At 42.6% G+C, this 21,430-nt stretch overlaps 1 protein-coding gene across 1 annotated transcript in view; it reads left to right on the top strand.

The window, feature by feature from the left end:
* Positions 1–21,430, top strand: part of LOC149284056 (neuronal PAS domain-containing protein 3-like) — a 176,771-nt gene that overhangs the window by 66,265 nt on the left and 89,076 nt on the right. Inside the window, exon 2 of the mRNA XM_089497231.1 lies at positions 12,969–13,213. Within this exon, the coding sequence (XP_089353357.1) occupies positions 12,969–13,213 (245 nt within the window). The remainder of the gene's footprint in view (positions 1–12,968; positions 13,214–21,430) is intronic.

Here is a 21,430-nt window from a genome sequence, read left to right as displayed (position 1 = left end):
TTGGGTGGTTATTAATAAGATCTGGAGGTGTAAGTTGCTTAAAAGTGTAATCAGGTTATAACGTAGTTTTTATTATATTTATTACTTTCACCTTAATCTAAATGTAGGGAGTGTAGCGGTTATTTGCGTTGCTGGTTTTCCGAGGCGTACGTTAAACATGGGCTTTAAGCGCGAGCCGCGGGTCAGTCGAAGCATGCACCGGTTGCCAGCCACTCATTTTGCGGACAGACTGCCTTGCAGATTTAATCAGATCTCGGCCCCAGTGGAGCAGGGTTTCCGTCCGGCCACCTGTCTGCCACATGAAATGTTTCACAGGACAGATGGGAAGGTGACAGAGCTGTCCTTGGACAAAGAAACCGGGTTTGTTTTTTCTTAGCCGAGCCAGGAGAAGGGTAGAAAGCAGAGAAAACGGATATTCTGCATACACCGCTCCGTACCACGCGCGTTCCATTTTATTTGCAAGCCACGGATCCCCTATAGGATAAAAAAAGTATGTCATTTTAAGTGTGAATGACGTGTTCCCCATTCATTCACAGGTTTTAGGGATGGCTCCTCTGGGCTCATATAAGTATATGTTATCTAAAAGTCAGTAAAGTTGGCTATTCTGGAAACTGCCACTCTTAGGGCAAATAACGCATCTGAGCGTTTTAAAGAGGGGCACATATGCTACCGGACCTGTGAATAGAGGGGCATCAACACTTATTAGCTGACTTTGTGGTCTCCCGATAGCTATTTGTGTGCAATTGAGACGTTTAGAAGAAGAATAATGCTACTTATTTACATTATTTATAGACAAACAATCTGCTGTCTCGGACTGTTGAAAAACACTATGATTATTTATTTAGATAGCGCCATCGTATTCCGCAGCGCCGTACACTGGGTAAACAGGACATAACAAGTAATGCACAACAGAATAATTTGGACTCATTGTGAACTCCTCGAGAAAACGAGGGATTTGGGTCCCAAACAGGGACTGTCCCTTCATGGACACTTGGGAGCTATGGAAGAGTTCTAATAGTGAATAGGTTTCTTAAAGGCGCAGTTATTTGTTGATTGATATACGGTATATTGTTCTTCCCGAGTCTGAATTGAATCTTCTACTGTTTGGCCCCGTTACGTGGCTGCTTATGATGCCAAAGGCAGGAACGCTCTTCTGGGTCCAGTTATTGAAGAGCGTTGGGGATGGCGGATACTGGAAGCGCTGGGTGAATGCAGTCTGGTTGGGTGGATTTCATCACACCCGCTACCTTTTCTGATATCAAGAACTAACTCAACAAAAGGGATTTTCGGTATAAATGCTTTTTTACGTGCAGGCGTACCTTATTTTATAATCTGTGTATTTCAAGCCGTGTATGAAAAATATATCCAGCATTCAGTTAAAAGCAGAAAGACTGCTTGAGTAAAGCCGGCAAAGACGGGGTTAATAAACATCCTGCATTTTTTGTTGCACTAGGAAATAGCCGTTTGTCTCCAGTAACGGAAGGAGGGTGACATTGGGCTCTGCAATTTCCAGTCTGGCCTACGGAATGCGAGCAGCCGATACGTTCTTCTTGGCTATTACGGCGGCATGTTCGGCTCTGCCAGCTCTTTAACTGGGGACCGGTGCTAATTTCAGGGCTAATTCCAAGCCGTTCCACTCCAGTGACTATAGCAGGTGGCTGAGTCCGATGGCGCAGAGAGAAAGGGGAGGAGGCTGGGAGAGAAGGAGAGAAAATTACCCGGCTCGGAAAGGAATTCTCTGATTCAATTGACTGATTATTCTGTCAGATAATGTGGGTAGCGAGAAGAGGGAACGCAGCGTACAGAGGAGACTGAGAAACATGGCAAGGGGTCCCAGCTATTAGCCCCCCACCCCCGTCCGCCTTCATACAGAAGGAGAGCCACATTGTAAAACAAAGATGGGGTAATACATTTTGGTCTATCTTAGAAATTGGTTATATAGAACATAGATTATCCTCTTTTAAATGGTGAGAGGAGCCATTAGCAGACATTAGGAACTTGTACCTCTTGTAGTCAGGAAATTCTCCCGCGTGCACCTGGAACACAGTCTACCTTTTCTAATCGGTCATCAAGAGTCCTACTAAGTAGTAAGAGCCCTACATGCCCTACTAATAGACATGGATCAGGAACATGTACTCAAATTCCCTGGGCTGACCGGACCTGGTCATATATCTTGTGCCTCCTCTTAATAGACAGATCATGCACATGTCTTCTTCTCTTAGAATGAGGATCACATAACTCCTTCTTCTAAAAGGCAGACACAGGGCCGGCCCAACAATGGAGCCGAGTGGGGCAACCGCTCCAGGCGGCACTTTTGAAGGGGCGGCACTTTGCCGCCCCAAGCCCCCCTTTTTTTTTTTTTTTTAAAGCGAAAGAGAGAGAAAGGGGCACCGAGTGGTTTTCCCTTACCAAGCTGTCAGTACCCGCTCAGTGCCCCTCTCTCTCTCCTCTGCGGCGAGTCTCCCTGTTCGGTCTCGGTGCCGGCTTGTAATGCTGAGTGCCGGAAGATTACCTCATTTCCCACGCACAGCATAACAAGCCGGCAACGAGACGAACAGGGAGACTCGCCGCAGGACTGCTGAAAGGTAAGTACAAGGGGGGGTAAGGGTAGATAATAGGGAGGGAGTGAGAAGAAGGGTAGACAATGGGGGGGGGCGGTAGGGACGGAGGGAGAAGAAGGGTAGATAAGGGGGGGGGGCATTTTAAAATTCGCCCCAGGCGGCATTTTGCCTTGGGCCGGCCCTGGGCAGGCATCATAACGACTTTTTTCACCTCCTTTGCATAGATATTAGAAACAGATACCACCCTCAACATGGTGCTGACCTCCTCGAAAGTAATTAGTCTTCAGAAACACCAAGCTTTATAACCCAGAAGAAGTTTAACGACTCTCATCAAGAACAGATCTCATGTCCTTGTCTAACAGGCATGTTTAACATGTACCGGCCTGTCTCTATTTAATGCATAGGCATAAGTAACAGAGAATGGTTGATCTCTCTTGAAAGAGTTCGGCTCCTGGAACAAATACCCTATGATACCTTGACGTTCACAAATGGTGTGCCCAACCAATGTCTTTGGTACTGTGTGATAAAAGTCATATCTCAATTAGGAGATGTTTATTTATAAAATATACCCCCTGCCTCTGACAATTCTACACGTACTTGCCCACCTTCCATCCCAAGAGAACCAGAACATAAGACTACCTTAAACGTTTACATAGCAAAGTCTATACGCTTTCTTTTTGTTTTCTATTAAAAAAATGATGTTAATTAGCTGACTGTGCAAATGTTCTATATATGTGCTTTTTGCTGACATTAAAGCTCTGATGATTTCCTTCACCTCGCAGTACCTTTAAATGTGGAATATCACCCACATTTGCATGAATAACTCCCCTGTATTATATACGCACATACACATGTGCATACAGTCTTATATTCTTATATGATACCATTCATTAAACCAGATCGTGCCCTAAAATGACTTGAAATGAAACAATGGCTTCCCTTTTGTGATGTCTCTATGCGGAACACTATAACACTATTTACCGCCAGCCTCCTTCTGATGTGATGGGTTTAATAATCCCAATAAATGAGTTAACATTCCTTTTAAATAATGTCGACGTGGAAAATAGATTCCGATAATTCCCCTTTAACGCTGTTGCTAGCCTGGCGCCGAGACATATTTATCCGTAAACTGTAAAATTGTGTGTGCTGCTCGAAAATGAGATTTTCATGAAATAAGACAACTGCAACAGGGCTCGCAGAAGAGCGACTGGATAATTCGATGTCTTTAGGCCCTTCTTCTCTCTTGCTTTTGCATACGTTGACCGTTGATCCTTTTGTATATGGGATTCTGTGTCCGTCCATGCGCGGGAATGTTTCCATATGCCAGCATGTTACAAAGTGTAGAAGACTTTGTTTCTACAGGTCGCCGAGTAGCGTAGGATATGGGTTTGCTTTCATGCACTGGGATAGATGCATATACTGTAGCTTTTTTTATGAATATATCTAAAATGCGGGTGTTTGTTGGTAAGTGTATATAAATGGAAATCATACGTTCTCAGCTTGTTATTTTTTTTTTCATGCTTGTGGCATTAAACGGGTTAATGCCGGGGTCAATTTCACTTCTCTCTCTCTCCTCCCTTAGGATGGTGTTATTCTCTCCTGGCCTTTTCCACCCTCACCCCGCAGCCAACACATCGGAAAATACATATGCATAAGACACATTTGCATATGCTAATCCACGCTCGCCTCGGTATATTTGCATAGGTGTGCGTTCCCAGCAGTAATATGGGTTGGAGGAAGGGGGGCCGTGATGAGAAGTATTGGCAACGTTGACCGTCTGCGTGGCGTTCCCAGACGGTCACTAGACTCACTCCATTGACTATTAAGACATAATGCCATACCTCCCAAGCGGCTTTTTTTGGGGGGGGAGGGTGACAGTCCCTCTGAGACCCACGTCCCTCTTTCCTCCCCTGATGTCCCTATTTTCCAAGCTCTACTAGTACTCTATAGCCCTAAAAGTCACGATAATGTGTATAGAAACAGCAGAAAATGCATACTTTAATACATCTTATAGCCGAGTGTCCCCTTTGAAGGTCAGAAAGCGATTCCTAAGGTCTTTAGACTGGGTCCTAATCAGGAATAACGTTTAAGCAATGAGGCAACATCACACCAATGCCAGGCGGCTCTGATCTGTCCTCGCGTCACACATCCTGATAGCGTAAAATAAATCATCGCACAGATCGTAAGGAGTTATTGCCAGTTTTGTATATTGGCAAGTTTAATGTTATGGTTAATTTTCGCTCTCCCTATTGTAATGGCGCCCACCAATCGGCTTTATGAATAAGGTGTAATATTAAACCAAGGTCGGTCTACAGGAGTTTCTTTTCCTGGTGGCCAGCGGGAGTGCAGGTCCCTGTTTGACCTCTTTGACTTTAAATGGTCATTGTAGTGACAGGCCAGTTATGTAGCGCAGATTATATTTAGTAGGGCGTAGAATGTATTCTCCAGTCTCGCCCACAGAGCTACCAATTTGTGCAGGATCCACTGGTATAGCGGTAACGGTGTCCTCTGCGTCTCACTTAGTTCTCAATGTATTCCAGATCCGGTAATAAGGATTATTTAGGGTTTAGGACGGATACAGGAGCAGAATACATTACAGAGCGGTGCACACTGGGGATTAATGCCAGAAGACTCCGGGCTGCTTTTGATGACTTTGCACTCATAATGCTGGAGAAATTCTTTGAAACACAGAAAACACAAGGATTATGATGGCGTTGAGGCGTTACAACACAGGGCGGACACTACAAGCCCCAAGATGCACTGCTGCGCTCATCCATTAAGCCCTGTCCATAGGCAACAATATTGACAATGCTGCATTTGTCAGTAACCGGGTAATTTAGAAGAGGTGGTGATCCGCTTTTTCAGAAGCAGGTTTGGCTGGGTGAACGCTTTTAATAGGAATTCTTATGGCGAATGCATTCGGGGAGCCTGTATTAAATGTGTTATTGTAATGGATCCCTAATTATGTGTGATGTACACTTAGGTGATGCAAGTGTTAGCCTGGCTTCTGCCTCAAAGGAAGCTCATCAATATGTTTCCCGTCATCTTACCAGATGAATAAGCTTCTGAGACTTGGGGGTTTATTCACTAAAGTAGGGGTTGGGAGTGTTGTGGTTTCAGCTGACCAACTGCTTGGATCAGAGTCTCCGAGTAAAACCCTGCCCTCCCAGGGCTTCAGGTTAGTGTTTTCTGTCCCCATCCAGACACTGGCCACCCTGCCATCTCCCAACAATCAAGGTTTCTTGCAGGACAGTCCTAAGGCTCTTGGCCAAGTTGAGGAGATCCTCTTACGTCCCCTGACCAGCCCAAGGGGCTGTAAAACCAAGTGCTAGTGTAGCTCCCGTGGAGCCTCTTGGCAACGTAGGCATCACACGATAGTAATTTGGGTAAGGCAGGTATTTGGTCCACCTGACCAAGACGGAACAATCCGAAGCATTACATTTACAGAGCAGTATAGGGATCCTCGACGCATTCCTAAGTAAATTTGTACGCGTTCTTCTGGGTATTGAAGGGGTTAAGCCGGTAAAACGCGCATTCTGCACTATAGAAGCGCTGGAAAGAAACAAACTTATATCGGTAGTTTATAGTGCGCTTCCCCGGGTACGCCACCGTAGCCTCTTTTCCGGCTCGTTTCTCAAAAGGGAATCATTCACTTTAACGACGGAGAGTAAATAAAGCGTACGGGTCTTCTGTTTGTAGGCGAAATTTTTAGTGCTTTGGGAGTTGATACTAAAGGATTTTTTTTTTATATTAATATTTTTCCAATAAAAATGTAACTTCATTTGCAGTCACTTTCCTTCTGTGTCCTCATCTTCCCTTCGCTGCCTCTTTCTCCTCCGATTCACGGCTTAACCCTTTGCATGCCAGAGAGCACCAATACATTGCAGTAGATTGTGCCACATACACCTCATCACCAGGAATAGGCAACTATGTGATTTTTTTTTTTTAGTAACCCTTATTGCGATTTGTACAATGGCCAGGAGCTTAAGCAAAAGACGGTCCTGGAAGTAGATGGCGGGTGAGAGACACATGTGTTTTGACATATATGTAGTCATGGCTCTAGATGGGGTGTACGTTAAGGTCTGATTCTGACCATCTGATACTCTTCTTTTCCATCTGGAGATTTCAGAGATGGTGGGGTCTCTCTTTCAAAGGCCCAGGGACTTAACAAATGACATGGCTGAATGAGATGATACATTTTATCTTGCCTCTCCTGCCGCATGTGTATAATGTGTTTTTTTTTCATGGCAGGGGAGCCTCCAGGCCTATCAGCGCATGTCCCGTCCCCTGTCCTCCAGACCTCAACCTAAGGTACATCATCTTACAAAATGTGAAGAAGGGTCTCACCCATATCAATGTCACCGTATCACCTGTCCCTATGTTCCCATCACATTGCACATCGCAGGGGCTGCACACATTGAGATAGAAGGAACGAGAGGTCGTAGTAAGATGACGTTGTATAAAATGGAAAGCAGACTGGCCAACCATTGGGACAGAGCCTCTAATTTATAAGCAAACTGCACTCTGTATCCAACCCCTCTGTATCAACTGATTAAAAAGAGACACTTCAGGGTAGCGGTAGGTGACTTTGCAGCCAATATCATGGCCCTTATAGCTTTTAGAATTAGAATTTATTTAATTTACACAGTTTAACGTATTTTCATTTTTGTTCCCCATTTTTATCACACTGTGATATTCTCATACTCCGCAAACATTCTGGGGAAAAAAAGGGGGAGGACATTAGGGGAGGAAAGACCGACATTGCTAGGACCTAAAGAGAGACACTTGAGAGAATATTACACAGTTGATGGTACATGGGATCCAATATGTATTTAATGTATTAATAAACACGATATACGCTGTAAAGAAGAAATGTGTTTTTTGTGAAGCTGTTAAAGCCCTTTTTATGTGAATGCATTTTCTGAAGGACATCAGAGATTACTCTAAAGGGGAGGCTGACACAGTTTTTGCTTTTTTCATTCTCTCCTTTTTTTTTTTGATGGAGCACAATTTAACCAGGCGCCAAACCATCATTTTGCCAGTCAAGTGTGATACGGAGCGAGGGAGGGAGACACATGCCTGTATTTCGAGAAAGAATTGCTGAAATTGCAGTAGTTAGACTGAAATCTGCTGTAGGTTCCATCATTAAGGCGAGCAGAGATTTTTATCCATTCCAAGCAGAATAATGAATATACAGATAAAACGCTCTTAACCCCAAATGGTTTGCGAAGCATCAACATTCTTTCTAGTTAGATAGCAGAAACCGTTCATTTCTGCCTTAAGGAAACAAACAAATGGAAATCGGTGGCTTAATCACCTTGCGTTGTTGGGATAATCTAACAGGTATTATAAACTTTGTGGCGTTTATATTGTGCCATTGTGAATATGACAGGGAATAAAAGAACATCACTGAGCAAAGTGGCTGAGACTTTACAGCAGAGATGAAAGGGAGAATGCAGAGAGGAACCAAGATGCTTAAATCTTTCACTATGTTTTGTGGTTTGGGTTTATTTTATAAAGTATTGCGTATCTGTTTCTTAAAAGAAAATTCCATTTTTATCCTTTAAAGCTCTGACCGTTTTTAAGAAGGTTTTTTTCCCCCAGAAAAATAATCATGGTTGGGCAAGCCCAAGGAGGTGGCCGGCCACAGCCATCAAACTTTTACTGCTGGCTTACAACTTTTTTCTTTGATCCGCTAAGATCCAAATGTCTTTTCCATGCTTCAAGGAAACTAATTCTAAAATATATATCATTATTGGCCTGTTAAAAAGCAGTAGAAAAGTAATTGAAACTGTCTGACACATCTTTGATACTTTAGAAACTAATAGGGAAACAAAGTGAATTGTATTAAAATATCAGCATTTTTTCCAGGGAAATACATGCCACCATAGAAGGAACTTTCTAGAGTAGGCTACCCAAAGTTCTCCTTTTTTTTTGGAAGTGGCTTTGTGGAAATGGCCCCATATGGCCTTTGATGGGTAGGGAGTGGGCACGCCCAAAAACCGTTCCCCTGCCCAGAGAAAGAAGAACCTGACTCTGGGACCTGGGAAAACAGAGATTTACCAGGAGACTCCAGATCCGACCTAGAGAATTCCCAGGTGCACATGCCATACACTCGATGTTGCGTTTGGCAATAAAAAAATCAATGTTAATCTAAACGTTTGGACGTAAACAAAAATAAGTTCAAAGCATGAAGGAACGATGAAGAAGTGCCATTAGTGGCCCCAACCCTCTGGCTGGCAATTAAAAAATTGACCTTCATCCAAGGGTTGATCTGTATGCTTAGCAGCACTTCCACATGAAGTGACCTGGTGTACCTCTCACCACATCAAGCCAGTGGAAGGTGTCTAGGTTGGACCTCCCTGGGGAATCAGAAACAAATAGAGGATCAAGCTACATCTGCCTTAAACATACAAACACAGAAACATTTGCCCCTTCTCCTTTTTCATCGTTATTTTTCGTTCTTCTTTAATACATACATACATATATATAAGTGAAGGGCTAAAGTGATCCTTTTCTCAATATACCTAGAAAAAATAACAAGAAAAGCAAGTATTTACGTGGTAGGTATCCGCCACTGTCTGCAATTCCTGTGCAGTGTCCTTAACTCGCGGATGAGCAAGAGATTCTGAGTATTGACAGATGCAGAAGAGCACTGAGTGTGGCACATTTATTATGTTCTATGCTACGCTGATTCAGGGCGTTCCAACCACTGCTTGTTAACATACATTCACAGCGTAGCTGTGACAGCTCTTTACGGCAGAGAAGTGTTTTCTCTGGCATCGTTTCGGTGTCGGCCAGTTATTCTATGAATGTCTTTCTCCCCTCCTAACGATCTATTTGAGACGCTAAGTATTTTATTAATGTGATCATTTTCCCGTTTGCTTGACTGGAAGGCTTACAATTCAAGCTTTTACGCTGCCGGGAGCGTGGGCTGGGTTGGCGCATCGCAGTGCCGCTTTCGCTCGTCTCGGCTTTGCTGTCACTGATTGGATCTGACACGGGAGGTAGAAGAGAAAGGGGGGACCTGACCCAATCCAGGGTCACCCGTCCCATCAGGTGTCAGCGCGGTAATGAGACGAGACACGTCTATTCTGCCCATCCTGCCTGCTAGTTTAGCTAGTGATAATTGCATTTATTTGCCTTTTTTACCTATTTGTCTGTTTAGCAAGGAACTGATGGGGATAAATGGATGTCAGGACCTGTACTTTGATAAATACCCTGAATAACAAAACAAAAAAATGGAAATAAAAGGAGCTAATGGACTTTTCAATCCAATGAAGGTTAAGAATGGATTTCACGCACAATGCTTTCCACTGTTTTTACCTGTTTTAATGTTGCAACTTTTTAACCGTACCTGGGAATTTTCTAAATGAGCTGACCCATGATATTAATTATTCATTAGCCCATAACCGATTAGCCCATGGTGGCTGCCAAGTGGTTTTTAATAAAGTCTCTCTATGATAAGCATGGCTTGCTAGGAGTTAAACATATTTTTTAATAAATCATAGAAGAATTTGAAAGAATTAGCAGTACGCTCCTTTAAATTTGTCCATTTACCCTGAGATTGGAGTAAATACTCTTAAACCCCAAGCACTCCGTTTACCCTTTTACAGTCAATAGAAAGTGGAGCACAAGGGGTTAAAAACACATGTTCAGTTAAATATCCTCATAAAGCTGCCAGTCCAATGATTTTATAAACTGCTGAGCAATAGTGGGTTTGGAACGTAATCTGTGCTCTGTGGCTTTTTTTTCCGTCCTGTGCGAATCCAGCTGATCTCTGCTAGGAAAGGGTTAAATAACAGGTCAGTATGGGAAGGCAGCGTTTGGTAGGGGTAGCTACACATGGCCTCGGGCAAATCTGTCTCTGCCCGCATACGTATCTATAAAACAAGCAAACGCGCTACATGGAAAGGTGTTTGTAGTTGATGGCTGCTGACAGGAAAGGGTTAAGGCGAGACGCCCGCGGCTGCCAACATTAATTTCTCTTCGACTCTGTAAACATCAGGAACATAAAAGGCCAATTTCACAACTAAATATAGCAGCGTATTTTGGCGTGATATAAATGGCAGATCACTGTTGTAGAACACGACAGGCTGAGTATCCCAGCAATGCAGCCCAGAGGCAGGGGGTGGATTTCTAATGGGGAGAGGGACATGTTGCCCGGGGTAACAGTATCACTTACCCTAGGCCTAGGGCAAAAACCCGAGCCTGGTGCACTTACCCCCACAGCAGTGCTAGCTTCACCGGGTAACTCCAGGACCATGGCCCTTTAACATCGGGGTTCCTCATAGTCCGAAATGAACGCTTTTTAAACTTTAGCTGTGAATTAATGGTCCGCTCTCTGTTGTACGTTTGTTGGAAGGGTTCTGGTGGATATCTCTGCTTTTTTATGTAGTTTAATGTATTTTCCATTAATTCCACGTTCTTTCAGATAAGTTTCCCATTCCCCTATTTATATAACTGGCGGCTTTCTGGTATCTGTTAGAGGATTCTGTGCTTATTTTAGAGCACCGGCCTTATAAAGCCCAAAGAATCCACCCAACGGGATGTCTACAAACAGCTGGACTGTCTTTAAAAGACAGGGCAAAAAAGGACATCTCCCCATGCCCCTCTTTCGCTCCCATCGGTCACAGCCTTCAGTGGCTAGAAGATGGTTATGACTATAGTGGCGCTGGCACCACCAACAGTCAGGTAGAGGGAAGAGGAAGGACCACAAGAGAAGGTTTACTGAGATGGACTTCAGGGAGGAACAAGAGACAAGATGTATCTAGAGCCCGTTGCGTTAAAGATAACCCTTGCTAACAGAAAGGGACATGTGATATATGCGTATAACATGTAGATACACCGCCCAACATTTCCCGTGTCGACCCATTTGTTATGGTGGGTATGTCTAGGGGGCATTTGACTTCATCAAGACCTTTTACCCGTCATTGTGGTCTGCTGATGGCTGTTTATAAGGCTTTTATATTCTACGTACAAGATGTAACATAGTAACACATTTTCTGTTGTCTATATATGCATAATTTTGAGATTCACGGCTGTAGAACTCCTGCCCACCAAACATTTTGAAGTCCTACAAAATAGGGACACCCCGAAAAGGGGGACACTTGGGAGTTATGTGTCGATGATGTCTGGAGCTGGGTTTCTGTATGGGCAGAGCCTGACGCTTTTGGGATCTGAATATTATTTTGACATTTACTACAGCTATCGGTGGCTGTGAAGCGGTTAACTTGAGCCGCTCAGCTTCTCCCAGAGGCCCCAGCGGTGGCTTGCGACCACTTGTTCTCCTGTTAGATGCTGCAATGCTCTGCATGTTAGAACACATTTTTCCATTACTGAGGCTAGGGTGGGGAGTGCCCGTGGTTCCTCTGATTGCTAGACACTGAAACACGAGAGGTGCCAGGGAGGCTTCAAAGCTACCGAGTGATAGCCTTTGATGAATTTTTGATGGGTGAATTGGGGATGTTCAGCAGCCTCCACATCTCCCAGGCCGGAGTAATTGATTAATAGACAGTGTGCCCAGCAAAAAACATAACCTGACGCATGCGCGACACGGGCACATCCAAAGCAGAAGAGCGAGAATTAATATGAAGTTAACCCTTAAACATAAGATTCTTACTAGGCCACATTCATTTCTTCTCGGCACCTTTTGTTGAGTTCTCTATGCTGAGCAGTGGGGTGATAAGGACCGAAAGAATACAGGTGACCAGGTTGAGAACCTCAAATTATAATGGAGCGTCCTGGTAACTCGCGTATGCCACGTGTACACTCTGACTTGTTCCAACTCCCATGCTTGTAAATGTCCTCTTGTTACCATAGCAACCAAAGTACTGTTTCTGCTGGACCATTCCGTCAGTTACTGTGGTTATAAGACCACCTTTAAAACTTTGCCCCAGGGCTTCTTTATACGAATAGAAACATTGTATTTTAGAATATGCATGATGATAGCAAAAAACTGGTTATAGATCAATTCAGTAGAGACCTGATCTGGGTAAATCTCGTTCCATGGAAGAATTCCGATTTCAGGAATCCGTAAGGGGGAAAAACCATGTAAGGTATAATTAGAGGGTATGTTTTTTGAGTGAATAATGAGTCCCACTTGGGCATAATTAGAGTCTCTTTCTCCATGATAACTTTTTCTAATATATAGGGTAGTGGTTATGGAATTAATCTGCAAGGACCACAAAACATTTAGGGATTTGGGATCATCCAAACGTGATAAAAAAGATATGTCGCAATATTACACTGTTAAAGTATTCAGCATGGCTCATCCTTAGGTGCCGTCAAATACCAAAACAAGCCGCCAGACGAATAATATATGATCCAAATGTTTATTAATCATTATATAAAGTGCAATAAAGGGATTACACCCTCATGGAACTATTCTCATTTTCACTCTCACAGTTTACAAGCCCTGCGGAAAGAGAAATCCAGGGACGCAGCTCGTTCCAGACGTGGGAAGGAGAACTTTGAGTTTTACGAGCTGGCCAAACTACTACCGCTGCCTGCGGCCATCACCAGTCAACTGGACAAGGCATCCATTATCCGGTTGACGATAAGCTATCTGAAGATGAGAGACTTTGCCAACCAGGGAGACCCACCATGGAACCTGAGGATGGAGGGGCCACCCCCCAATACATCTGTCAAAGGTGAGTTTTTACACATTTATCTGTTCATTGAGAGGCTCAAACTGTTCTGCTGCCAGTAAAGAAATACATAGCATGTGTTGCACGAGTTCTGTTTAAATTTATCCGTCACAAATCCTTCATTATGCAGTTCAATATACTTAATAAAACTATGCAATCAAGGTTACGGACCAAACGATGTAATAAATATGTATTAGGCTACTGGCCAATATGTTAATACCATACCTTCTTTACAAATATTTTACTAGGGTACAGCGACTTAACAACTGGGAAGACAAAGACCCCCAGATCCCAGAGTTCGCAGCTGAATGGCACCCTGCATTGAGATCCCTGTGTCTGCTGGCACAGATTAATCTTCTCCTGCTCCCAGCACACTGCCAGGGACGTGGGGAGCATGGAGAGAAGAAGAATCTGTGCCAGAGGAGATGTGGTTTTAATGCTTCATGCTGACCCATTTAGAGAATATCTTCCACCCATCCCTTAGCTGGAAGGTATTTCTCGGGTTGGGGATCTTACTTGGGAGTAAACGGCTTTCCCCCCACCATGATATACCACGACTATGGTAGGTTCTCTCCTAAAATTACCCTTGCCAGCTTGCCAGAGTCACCTCAAAGTCCTTCCTCACTGTTTTGGGTCTTGCTCTCCTCCATATGTGGCAAGCAAATCCATCTTAGGCCCTGTGTCTTGACATGAGCCCAGGGTTTGCCTTGGCCATAACACAGTATGTGGCGCCCAACAAGGTGTCTTACCAACCCCTAATGTGATGTTATCTTAGTATGTTAAGGAATTGGTAGAAAACCAGAGGACATTTTTTCTTTTCATTGATGCCTTATTGATCACAGCTTACACATATTTTATGCAGTAAATGCAGCTTAAATGTAAATGTTTACCTTTGCTGCACATAACGTTGGACAAGACTAGCATTTTATACATTAAACATTTAACAATAATATTATAAATGCCATTCTTACAGTAAGCAGGAGTTATGGTGCACAATTTGTTAGATGGGATAGCTCACAATCATTTGTCTGTCCTCTAACTAGCAGCTCTATAATTGCAGAGAAATATGAATACAATTAATTAATTTAAGTATTATTATTATTTGTTTTATATAGTGCCATCATATACTGCAGCACTGTTCAAACTATAGAATATACACAATATGATCAATAAAGAATGTGGGCACCATGGGCTTTAATATGGAGTTGGTCCATATCGTGGCTAAAACAGCCCCCATTTTTTCTGGGAAGGCTTTACCCAACATTTTGGGGCGTTCCTGTGGGAATTTTTGCCCATTCATCCAGTAGAGCGTTTGTGAGGTCAGACTCTGATGTTGGATGAGAAGGTCTGGCTCGCAATCTGTGTTCCAGTTCATCCCAAAGGTGTTCGATGGGGTTGAGGTCAGGGATCTGTGCCGCCAGTCAAGTTCTTCCACACCAAACTCATCCAACCATGTCTTTATGGACCTAGCTTTGTGCACTGGGGCCCAGTCACGCTGGAATAGAAAATGGCCTTCCCCAAACTGTTCCCACAAAGTTGGACACATAGAATTGTCCAAAATGTCTTTGTATGTTGTAGCATTAACGTTACCATTTACTGGAACTAAGTGGCCCCGGAAAAACAGCCTTAGACCATAATTCCCCCTCCACCAAACTTTAGAGTAGGCGCTATATATTCCGGTAGGTAGTGTTTCATCCAAAAAAACCAGGTTAGTCCACCAAACTTCCAGATAGCTAAGTGTGATTCAGAGAATATGTTTCAAATGCCCCAGAGTCCAGCGTCGGTGTGCTTTACACACTTTAGCATTACACAAAGTATCTTGAGCTCGTGTGCGGGGCTTGTACTGATGTGGCTTCCAGTGGCAGTTTGGAGCTCTGTAGTGAGCGATGCCATAGAGAACAGGCAATTTTTACGCTTCAGCACTCCGTTGCCCCGCTCTGTGGTTGTGCGTGGTCTGACGCTTTGTTTCTACTTCTAGATGCCACCACGTTACCATAATAGCACTTAAAGTAGACTGGGGCAGAAATGCCACAAAATAACTTATGGCAAAGGTGGCATCCTATGACACTGCCATGTTTAACGTCACTGAGCTCTTCTGTACGACTGATTCCACTGCCGGTGTTTATCTTCGGAGATGGCTGCCCATGTGCTGGATTTTAACCACCTTTTGTCAATGGGTTAGGAGGGGTGTCCACATACTTTTGTTCATATAATGTATAAGCAATTATATATGGACTGATTGTCCACCTAACTTGGCTTTTTTGTTCAAATCAAATTATGATTTAGTGACATAGCAATAACAGAAATATGTCCCAAGCTTACAAAAGTCTCTCTCTTCCATCGTGCGATATGTCCCCAAAACGAATTGCAGTCGTTTCTTCTGCTTTTATCGTAGGGGTAACTTGCTGATCAGTGATCAGTTTGTGTTCTATAAACAGCGACGTTCTCGTAAACCATGTACGATGCGCACAAGAACCTTGCTAATTAAATGACTTACAGCAGGTTGACCCCTTCTGACTGCACCGGTCTCTGAGACCCACAGAGATGCTTTTTAGCTCCGTATTCATTGATACTAAATCGTTCTTTGCTGTCGGGGTGTACACAATAAAAATGCAGAGAGCTGTCAGCAATCATTCATTTAATCAGGCTGTGCAATGAGGTAAACAAAGATGGCAGATTAATGAGTCCGGCATTCTCCCTGACTGACAGCATGGCTAATATAGTCGGGGTAGGATTAACCCCATCATATCCATATAGCCTGTCTGATCACACAACGAATAAAGTGTTCTGATAAGAAACCTTAAATCGGAGATTAGCTTGTGCTTTCACAATTATTTCACTTTTCGTACATACTACACAAAAAAAAATGAAAAAAGAGATTGTTTGGGAATGGGGCTTATATCAAAAGCACGTTGACCCAGATGTGTATAGGAGTAATTAATAATGTAATTAGACTATACTTCCTGAGTTCACTGGGCTAGTGACTTAATGCAAGGTTAATTTACTCAATTGCACTATGCATCTCTTTACATTTGAATAATTGAATTAACAAATCTAATGATTTAGCTGTCACTAATACAAAATCAGTTTTTATAAATATTTTCACTTTTCTCTTAGAAATATGGTAGCCATTCCTACCTCTTCTTCTACTGCCCTGATACCTCCTTTCCTTCAAAAATCTTATGTTAACATAAAAAGAGAGAACCTTTAAATGCAACCATAATTATAATGTGTCCTCTATCATATCCCCAATGGTTTAATATTGACCAGACTTCCTAGTCGCCCATCGGGGGTTGAAGATGAAGAGTTCTTTTAGGTTCCAAATTCTACTTTCGCTTCCATTTTTAAAAACGCTTTGTTGGAGACGTGTACATCTCTGAAATCTTATCATATTTGTGACAATCTAAAGGTAAAAATTCCAAAGGTCGTTTCATCCAGAGCTGATTCTTTCACACGTTTTAATAATGCCGGGATCAATTAAGGTACCTTCTTGAAGATAATGTTTTTTATGAAATGGCAGATAAGAACCATTTGGCCCATTTGGTCTGCCAATTTTCCTGCTGTAAAGATGCAGAGCTTAATCAATCCTCAATCTCGTCTTAAATTCAGGATAGATTTATGCCTTTCCTATGCATGTTTTAATTCCGTCATTCTATTAGAACTCTCTTACTGTATTAGGGCTGCAACAACGAATCCATAAAATCTATGATGAAAATCGTTGCCAACGAAGTTCATTATCGATTAGTTTTAATCGATTTTATCGAATATAAGATGAGTGTTTTTTACAGAGCAAATGCTCTGAAAAATACCCCTCGTCTTATAATCCGTCCTCAAACAGAGGTTGGATAGTAACACTAAGATCCAGATCCCCCGCAGCGCTGCAGGAGACCCAGATCCTCCTCTATGATGGAGCACCAGCGTGATATGACCTTCTACCATAGAAGCCCCGGCGGGAGAACCAGCCACCAGCAGCGGAGGTTGTCTGCGCGGATTGCACGCCGTTGGGCGATGATACTACTGCTGGCACTTCAGCTGGGGCTTCTATGATGGAGCACCGACGTCACATGACCTTCCGGTGCTCAGTCATAGAAGCTCCAACGTTCACCGGCTGCCCCTACTAGACACCGAGGAGTATGGAGCACGTGGGGTAAGTCTAGGGGGGGTCAGAGTGGCATATCAGGGGCACAGTGGCATATAGAGGGTTATAAAGCATATTTGGGGGGCAGAGTGGCATGTTTGAGGGCAGAGTGGCATATTTGGGGTATAAGGTATATCAGAAAGGGCACAGTGGCATATCAGGGGGGTATAAGGCATATCAGAGGGCACTATGGCATATAGGGGATATAAAGCATATCTGTGAGGCAGAGTGGCATATCAGGGGGTATAAGGCATATCCAAGGGCACAGTGGCATATCAGGGGTGTATAAGACATATAGGGGATATAAGGCATATTTGGGAGGCAGTGTGGCAAGCCTGGGCTCAGATATGCATAACTGGGGGGCAGGTTGGGAAATAAAAACAAGAGATGCATTTTACTCATCCTGTTTGTTTATTAAATTATTTTAAATAAACGAAAAATTTATGTTGCCACCTTTAGTGACTACAGTAGTCCACAAAAGCAACAATAGTCTTTGCGATGGACTATTAACAAGTTAATACTTGAAGCATTTCATTCAGCTCTTTTAGTTCCCAGGTATGTTTATATGGGTGTCATTATATATCCAGATATTTGTTTTGTTTTTTTGGGGAGCATATGTTATTTTAAGTCTGTGATGTCACATCAAATGATGTACCATGTGCTCAGTTACAAAAAGCCAAAGACTCAGTCTTGCATGTTTTATATGCTTTATTGAAAAGTAAGATCAATTCTATTTAAAAACTTTTTCAATTAAAAAAGCTAAACCACAGAACAGACTGTAGAAGTGACATATTGGCATATTGGATCCGCAGAAATCTACCCTAAAGAAGGACAGATAGTCTAGGGTTTGACAATATTAATATCTTGATGGCGCTGCTGGTTCTACCAGATGTTGGGCGGTGGCATGACTTGGAAATCTTTTATTGTTTTACTTGTCCTCTCACCTCAACATTTATCCATTGAGGAAGAAAGTTCCCTACTGTAGCGTTTGAACTCCCTTTCTGGCAGGTAGTACGGAGTCCTTTCTTAAAAGTGATACCTGTTATTGGGAAGTATAGAAAGCGATGTACAGTCTCACAAGCTTTGGGGACCTAAGGCCACCCAGTCTCCATAAACTTACTTTACTTTCTCTACCTCTTTCTATGTTCACTCAGTAAAAGGTATCACCTTTGACTAAAGTGTCCATCTTCTCATGGACCAATATGGTTATATCCGTGTTCCTCCTATGGGATAATATGATAGCATTATAATGCACTAAAGGGTCCAGCCTTAAATAACTTAAATAATTAGCTGGGTCATTGCGGGGCAAGGGATTCCATGCAGATTGTAGTATGAAACACATTTGGCCCTAATATGGTACCCCGTCTGATGTTTTTTTGGAGATCTAGCGTGGTTTTAGCTCAGCTCCCTAGACATTTACCTCTTTCCAGCTGGATTGACAAAACATTAGAGGGAAGAGCTAAGAGACGGAGGAACAATGGAATTTAAACTGCCTGATTGTCATTGTAAACGGTGAATAAGATGTTTGCAAAACTGAATGTTTTGACTGACTGGCGTAGCAGTAAATGCCTAGGAGCACATTTCAAGCATTAACCCTTTAGGCAGTAGAAAGCAACGTGAATCTAAAAAGAGTTAATTGCAGCAGGCAGTGCATCCTATCTCAACCAACAAAGACTGTTGCTGTTCGTTATCTCTCTGTTTTATATATTTTATTTATTTTTTTGCCTTTTTTTTTTTGCTTTCTAATCGGAGAGCAATTTCCACAGCTGTGGGCAAGAGACATTGCATTCCCGGGCTGGGCTGTAAGAAAAATTGAATGACAGCGAGCAAAACAGCAGTAATTATAAAACTAATTACTAAACGCTCATGATGCCCGCAGGCTTGTGCATAACTAAAATTAGAAAAAGAAATTGCTTTTGGCTGAGGAGGAGGAGGAGAGCTGTTTTGGTCGCTGCTCCCACAACGCATCCGTTTTCAAAATCAGAGTGGTGTGTTTAGCAGCATGGGTTCAGATCCCTCCATAATAACGACAAATCATTTCTCATATACAACCATAAAATGTGACGGTGGATAGGAGTCCTCTTGCCTCATGCTCTCTGCCCTTATTTTAACCCACGTCTCTGTTCAAATTATGCAAGAAAAAAAACAACATTTTGACTATAATTATTTTTCTACTTTGTTACTGAAGCGGCCGGCGCCATGTCTCGGAGACTCAGGGAAGCAGGAGAGTTCCCAGGTATGATACTCGGTAATGTACAACTATATTTCTTGATTCCAATGTTTCAAATGGCCCTCTGGAAGCATTGGGTGTAAGCACACGGGGAGAGGTGCGTGACTAACCCAGCTGAGACAAGTACTGGTTAGCGGAACCCTGTTGTAAGGCTTACGGAGCTTGTAATACACACAATATTGTAACAATAATATATATTTTTTCCTCTGTAATGAACAGCGTTTGTAAGGTTCTTGCCCTTGAGATGATTTAGAACACAGAGTGGGAGCCAAAATATTTTCCCTTGCATCCTGTCTATGGATCTGCCATCTACAAATGGACATTTAGGTGACATTGATACAGTTATGCCAAGCACATTTTTCCCATAAAATCATTAAGTAGCTTTTACAAGGTGAAATCGTAAACGGAAGTTTACAGATTTTCTGCAATGAGGACGTGGAATGTGGAGTATGTAGGAACTTCATCAATGGAACATCTATCTCTAATACCTTGATGATGGTAAGACTCACGTGTTCTCAACGTGCAATATGAATTGATACATGCAAGGGTCTTATTTATTTTGGGGTAACAAAGATGACGTGGGCAAAAAAAATGCACAAGTAGTAAATGACAAAGTGGCTTGAAATGAAAAATGGCTTAGGGATGGAAAAGTAAGGAAATATTTCATTTTCGGCTCATCCTATGTGTAAAGCTTTGGGAGCTTAATTGGTTGCGGCTCAGTTGGTTGTGATATGGGTTTCAGGTGGACTGGGCGAAAATAAACAGCTATGTCATTGTAGATTATGATTTCATGGCATTAAGAGCTACATAGAAATACATTGTAGATTTATCTGCCTGAGGGACATTTTTAAAGCTTGAGGAGTGACCAGGATCACCATGAATGCAGGGCCAAAAGGAGCTCATGGAAACAACAGAGTATTCCATAGACTTCATCTGAAAGATACAGCATACCCAGAATGTTTCAAAAAAGAAGATATTTGGAAGACATTTTAAAGGAATCCAATAGAAATATAGAAGTCTGACTCATTTATGTGCATTATGTAGAATGAATATGTAAATATTTTCACAGAAGAGTGAAGAGAAGTCCGTAATGTTGCAGAGAGGAGCCATTTTCATTTACCGCAGCTGTCCTCAGATAAAATTGTTTCTCAATCTTTTGCTGACGGATTCCCTCCAGTACCAGATGTTAACAACCAAATTCGCCTAATTGCAACTGTTTCCAAAAACAAAGCACCATTCACTTGTAGGCATATACATCTCCATGACTTGAAGCTGATACTGAGATCCTTCAGTGCCTTAATCTCACTCTCATGAAGATTCTATGGAGAAGTTCTCAAACCATGGTGGACAAGCCATTGGTTCTAATACTGCTCATGGGGATTTCGGTTTTCATGTGTTTTAGGAATGATGTACTAGTAATAAAAGCACCAGCGAAGAGACAAATCTGTACAGTATATGAAGGTATGCGCTACAGTGTAGGACCTTGAGATTGGAATTGATTCTTCTGCCATATGGAGTGAGGATGATTTGAGAAACTCTGATACTGGGTGCAAGGATAAAAGCCTATAAACTGAAAGGTTACCCCACCAACGGTGAGGTTTAATGCAATTTAACTAAGAATTTTATGAGGCAAAGGGCAGATGGAGAAAAGTAAGCGGGGGGGGGGGCATAATCAAACCTGTGTCAAATTCAGCAAGATAAAGCATGTATCGCACCCTGCTAGCATCATATCATATTTCTACCAAAATTTGAAATAGCTAATGTACATTCCCTTCCATATCTGTCAGCATTTCAAATGTTCAAAGACAGACGTTTTGGTTTCTAGGGTGTGGGAAGAGGTCTGTCTAGGGGC

This window comes from Sceloporus occidentalis, unplaced genomic scaffold (genome assembly GCF_023333645.1).
Source record: "Sceloporus occidentalis isolate IW3139 unplaced genomic scaffold, rSceOcc1.0.p SCAF_100, whole genome shotgun sequence".
NCBI classification, from domain to species: Eukaryota; Metazoa; Chordata; class Lepidosauria; order Squamata; family Phrynosomatidae; genus Sceloporus; species Sceloporus occidentalis.
The sequence above is the reverse complement of the archived record's forward strand: the minus strand, read 5'-3'. Positions and strand labels throughout refer to the sequence as shown.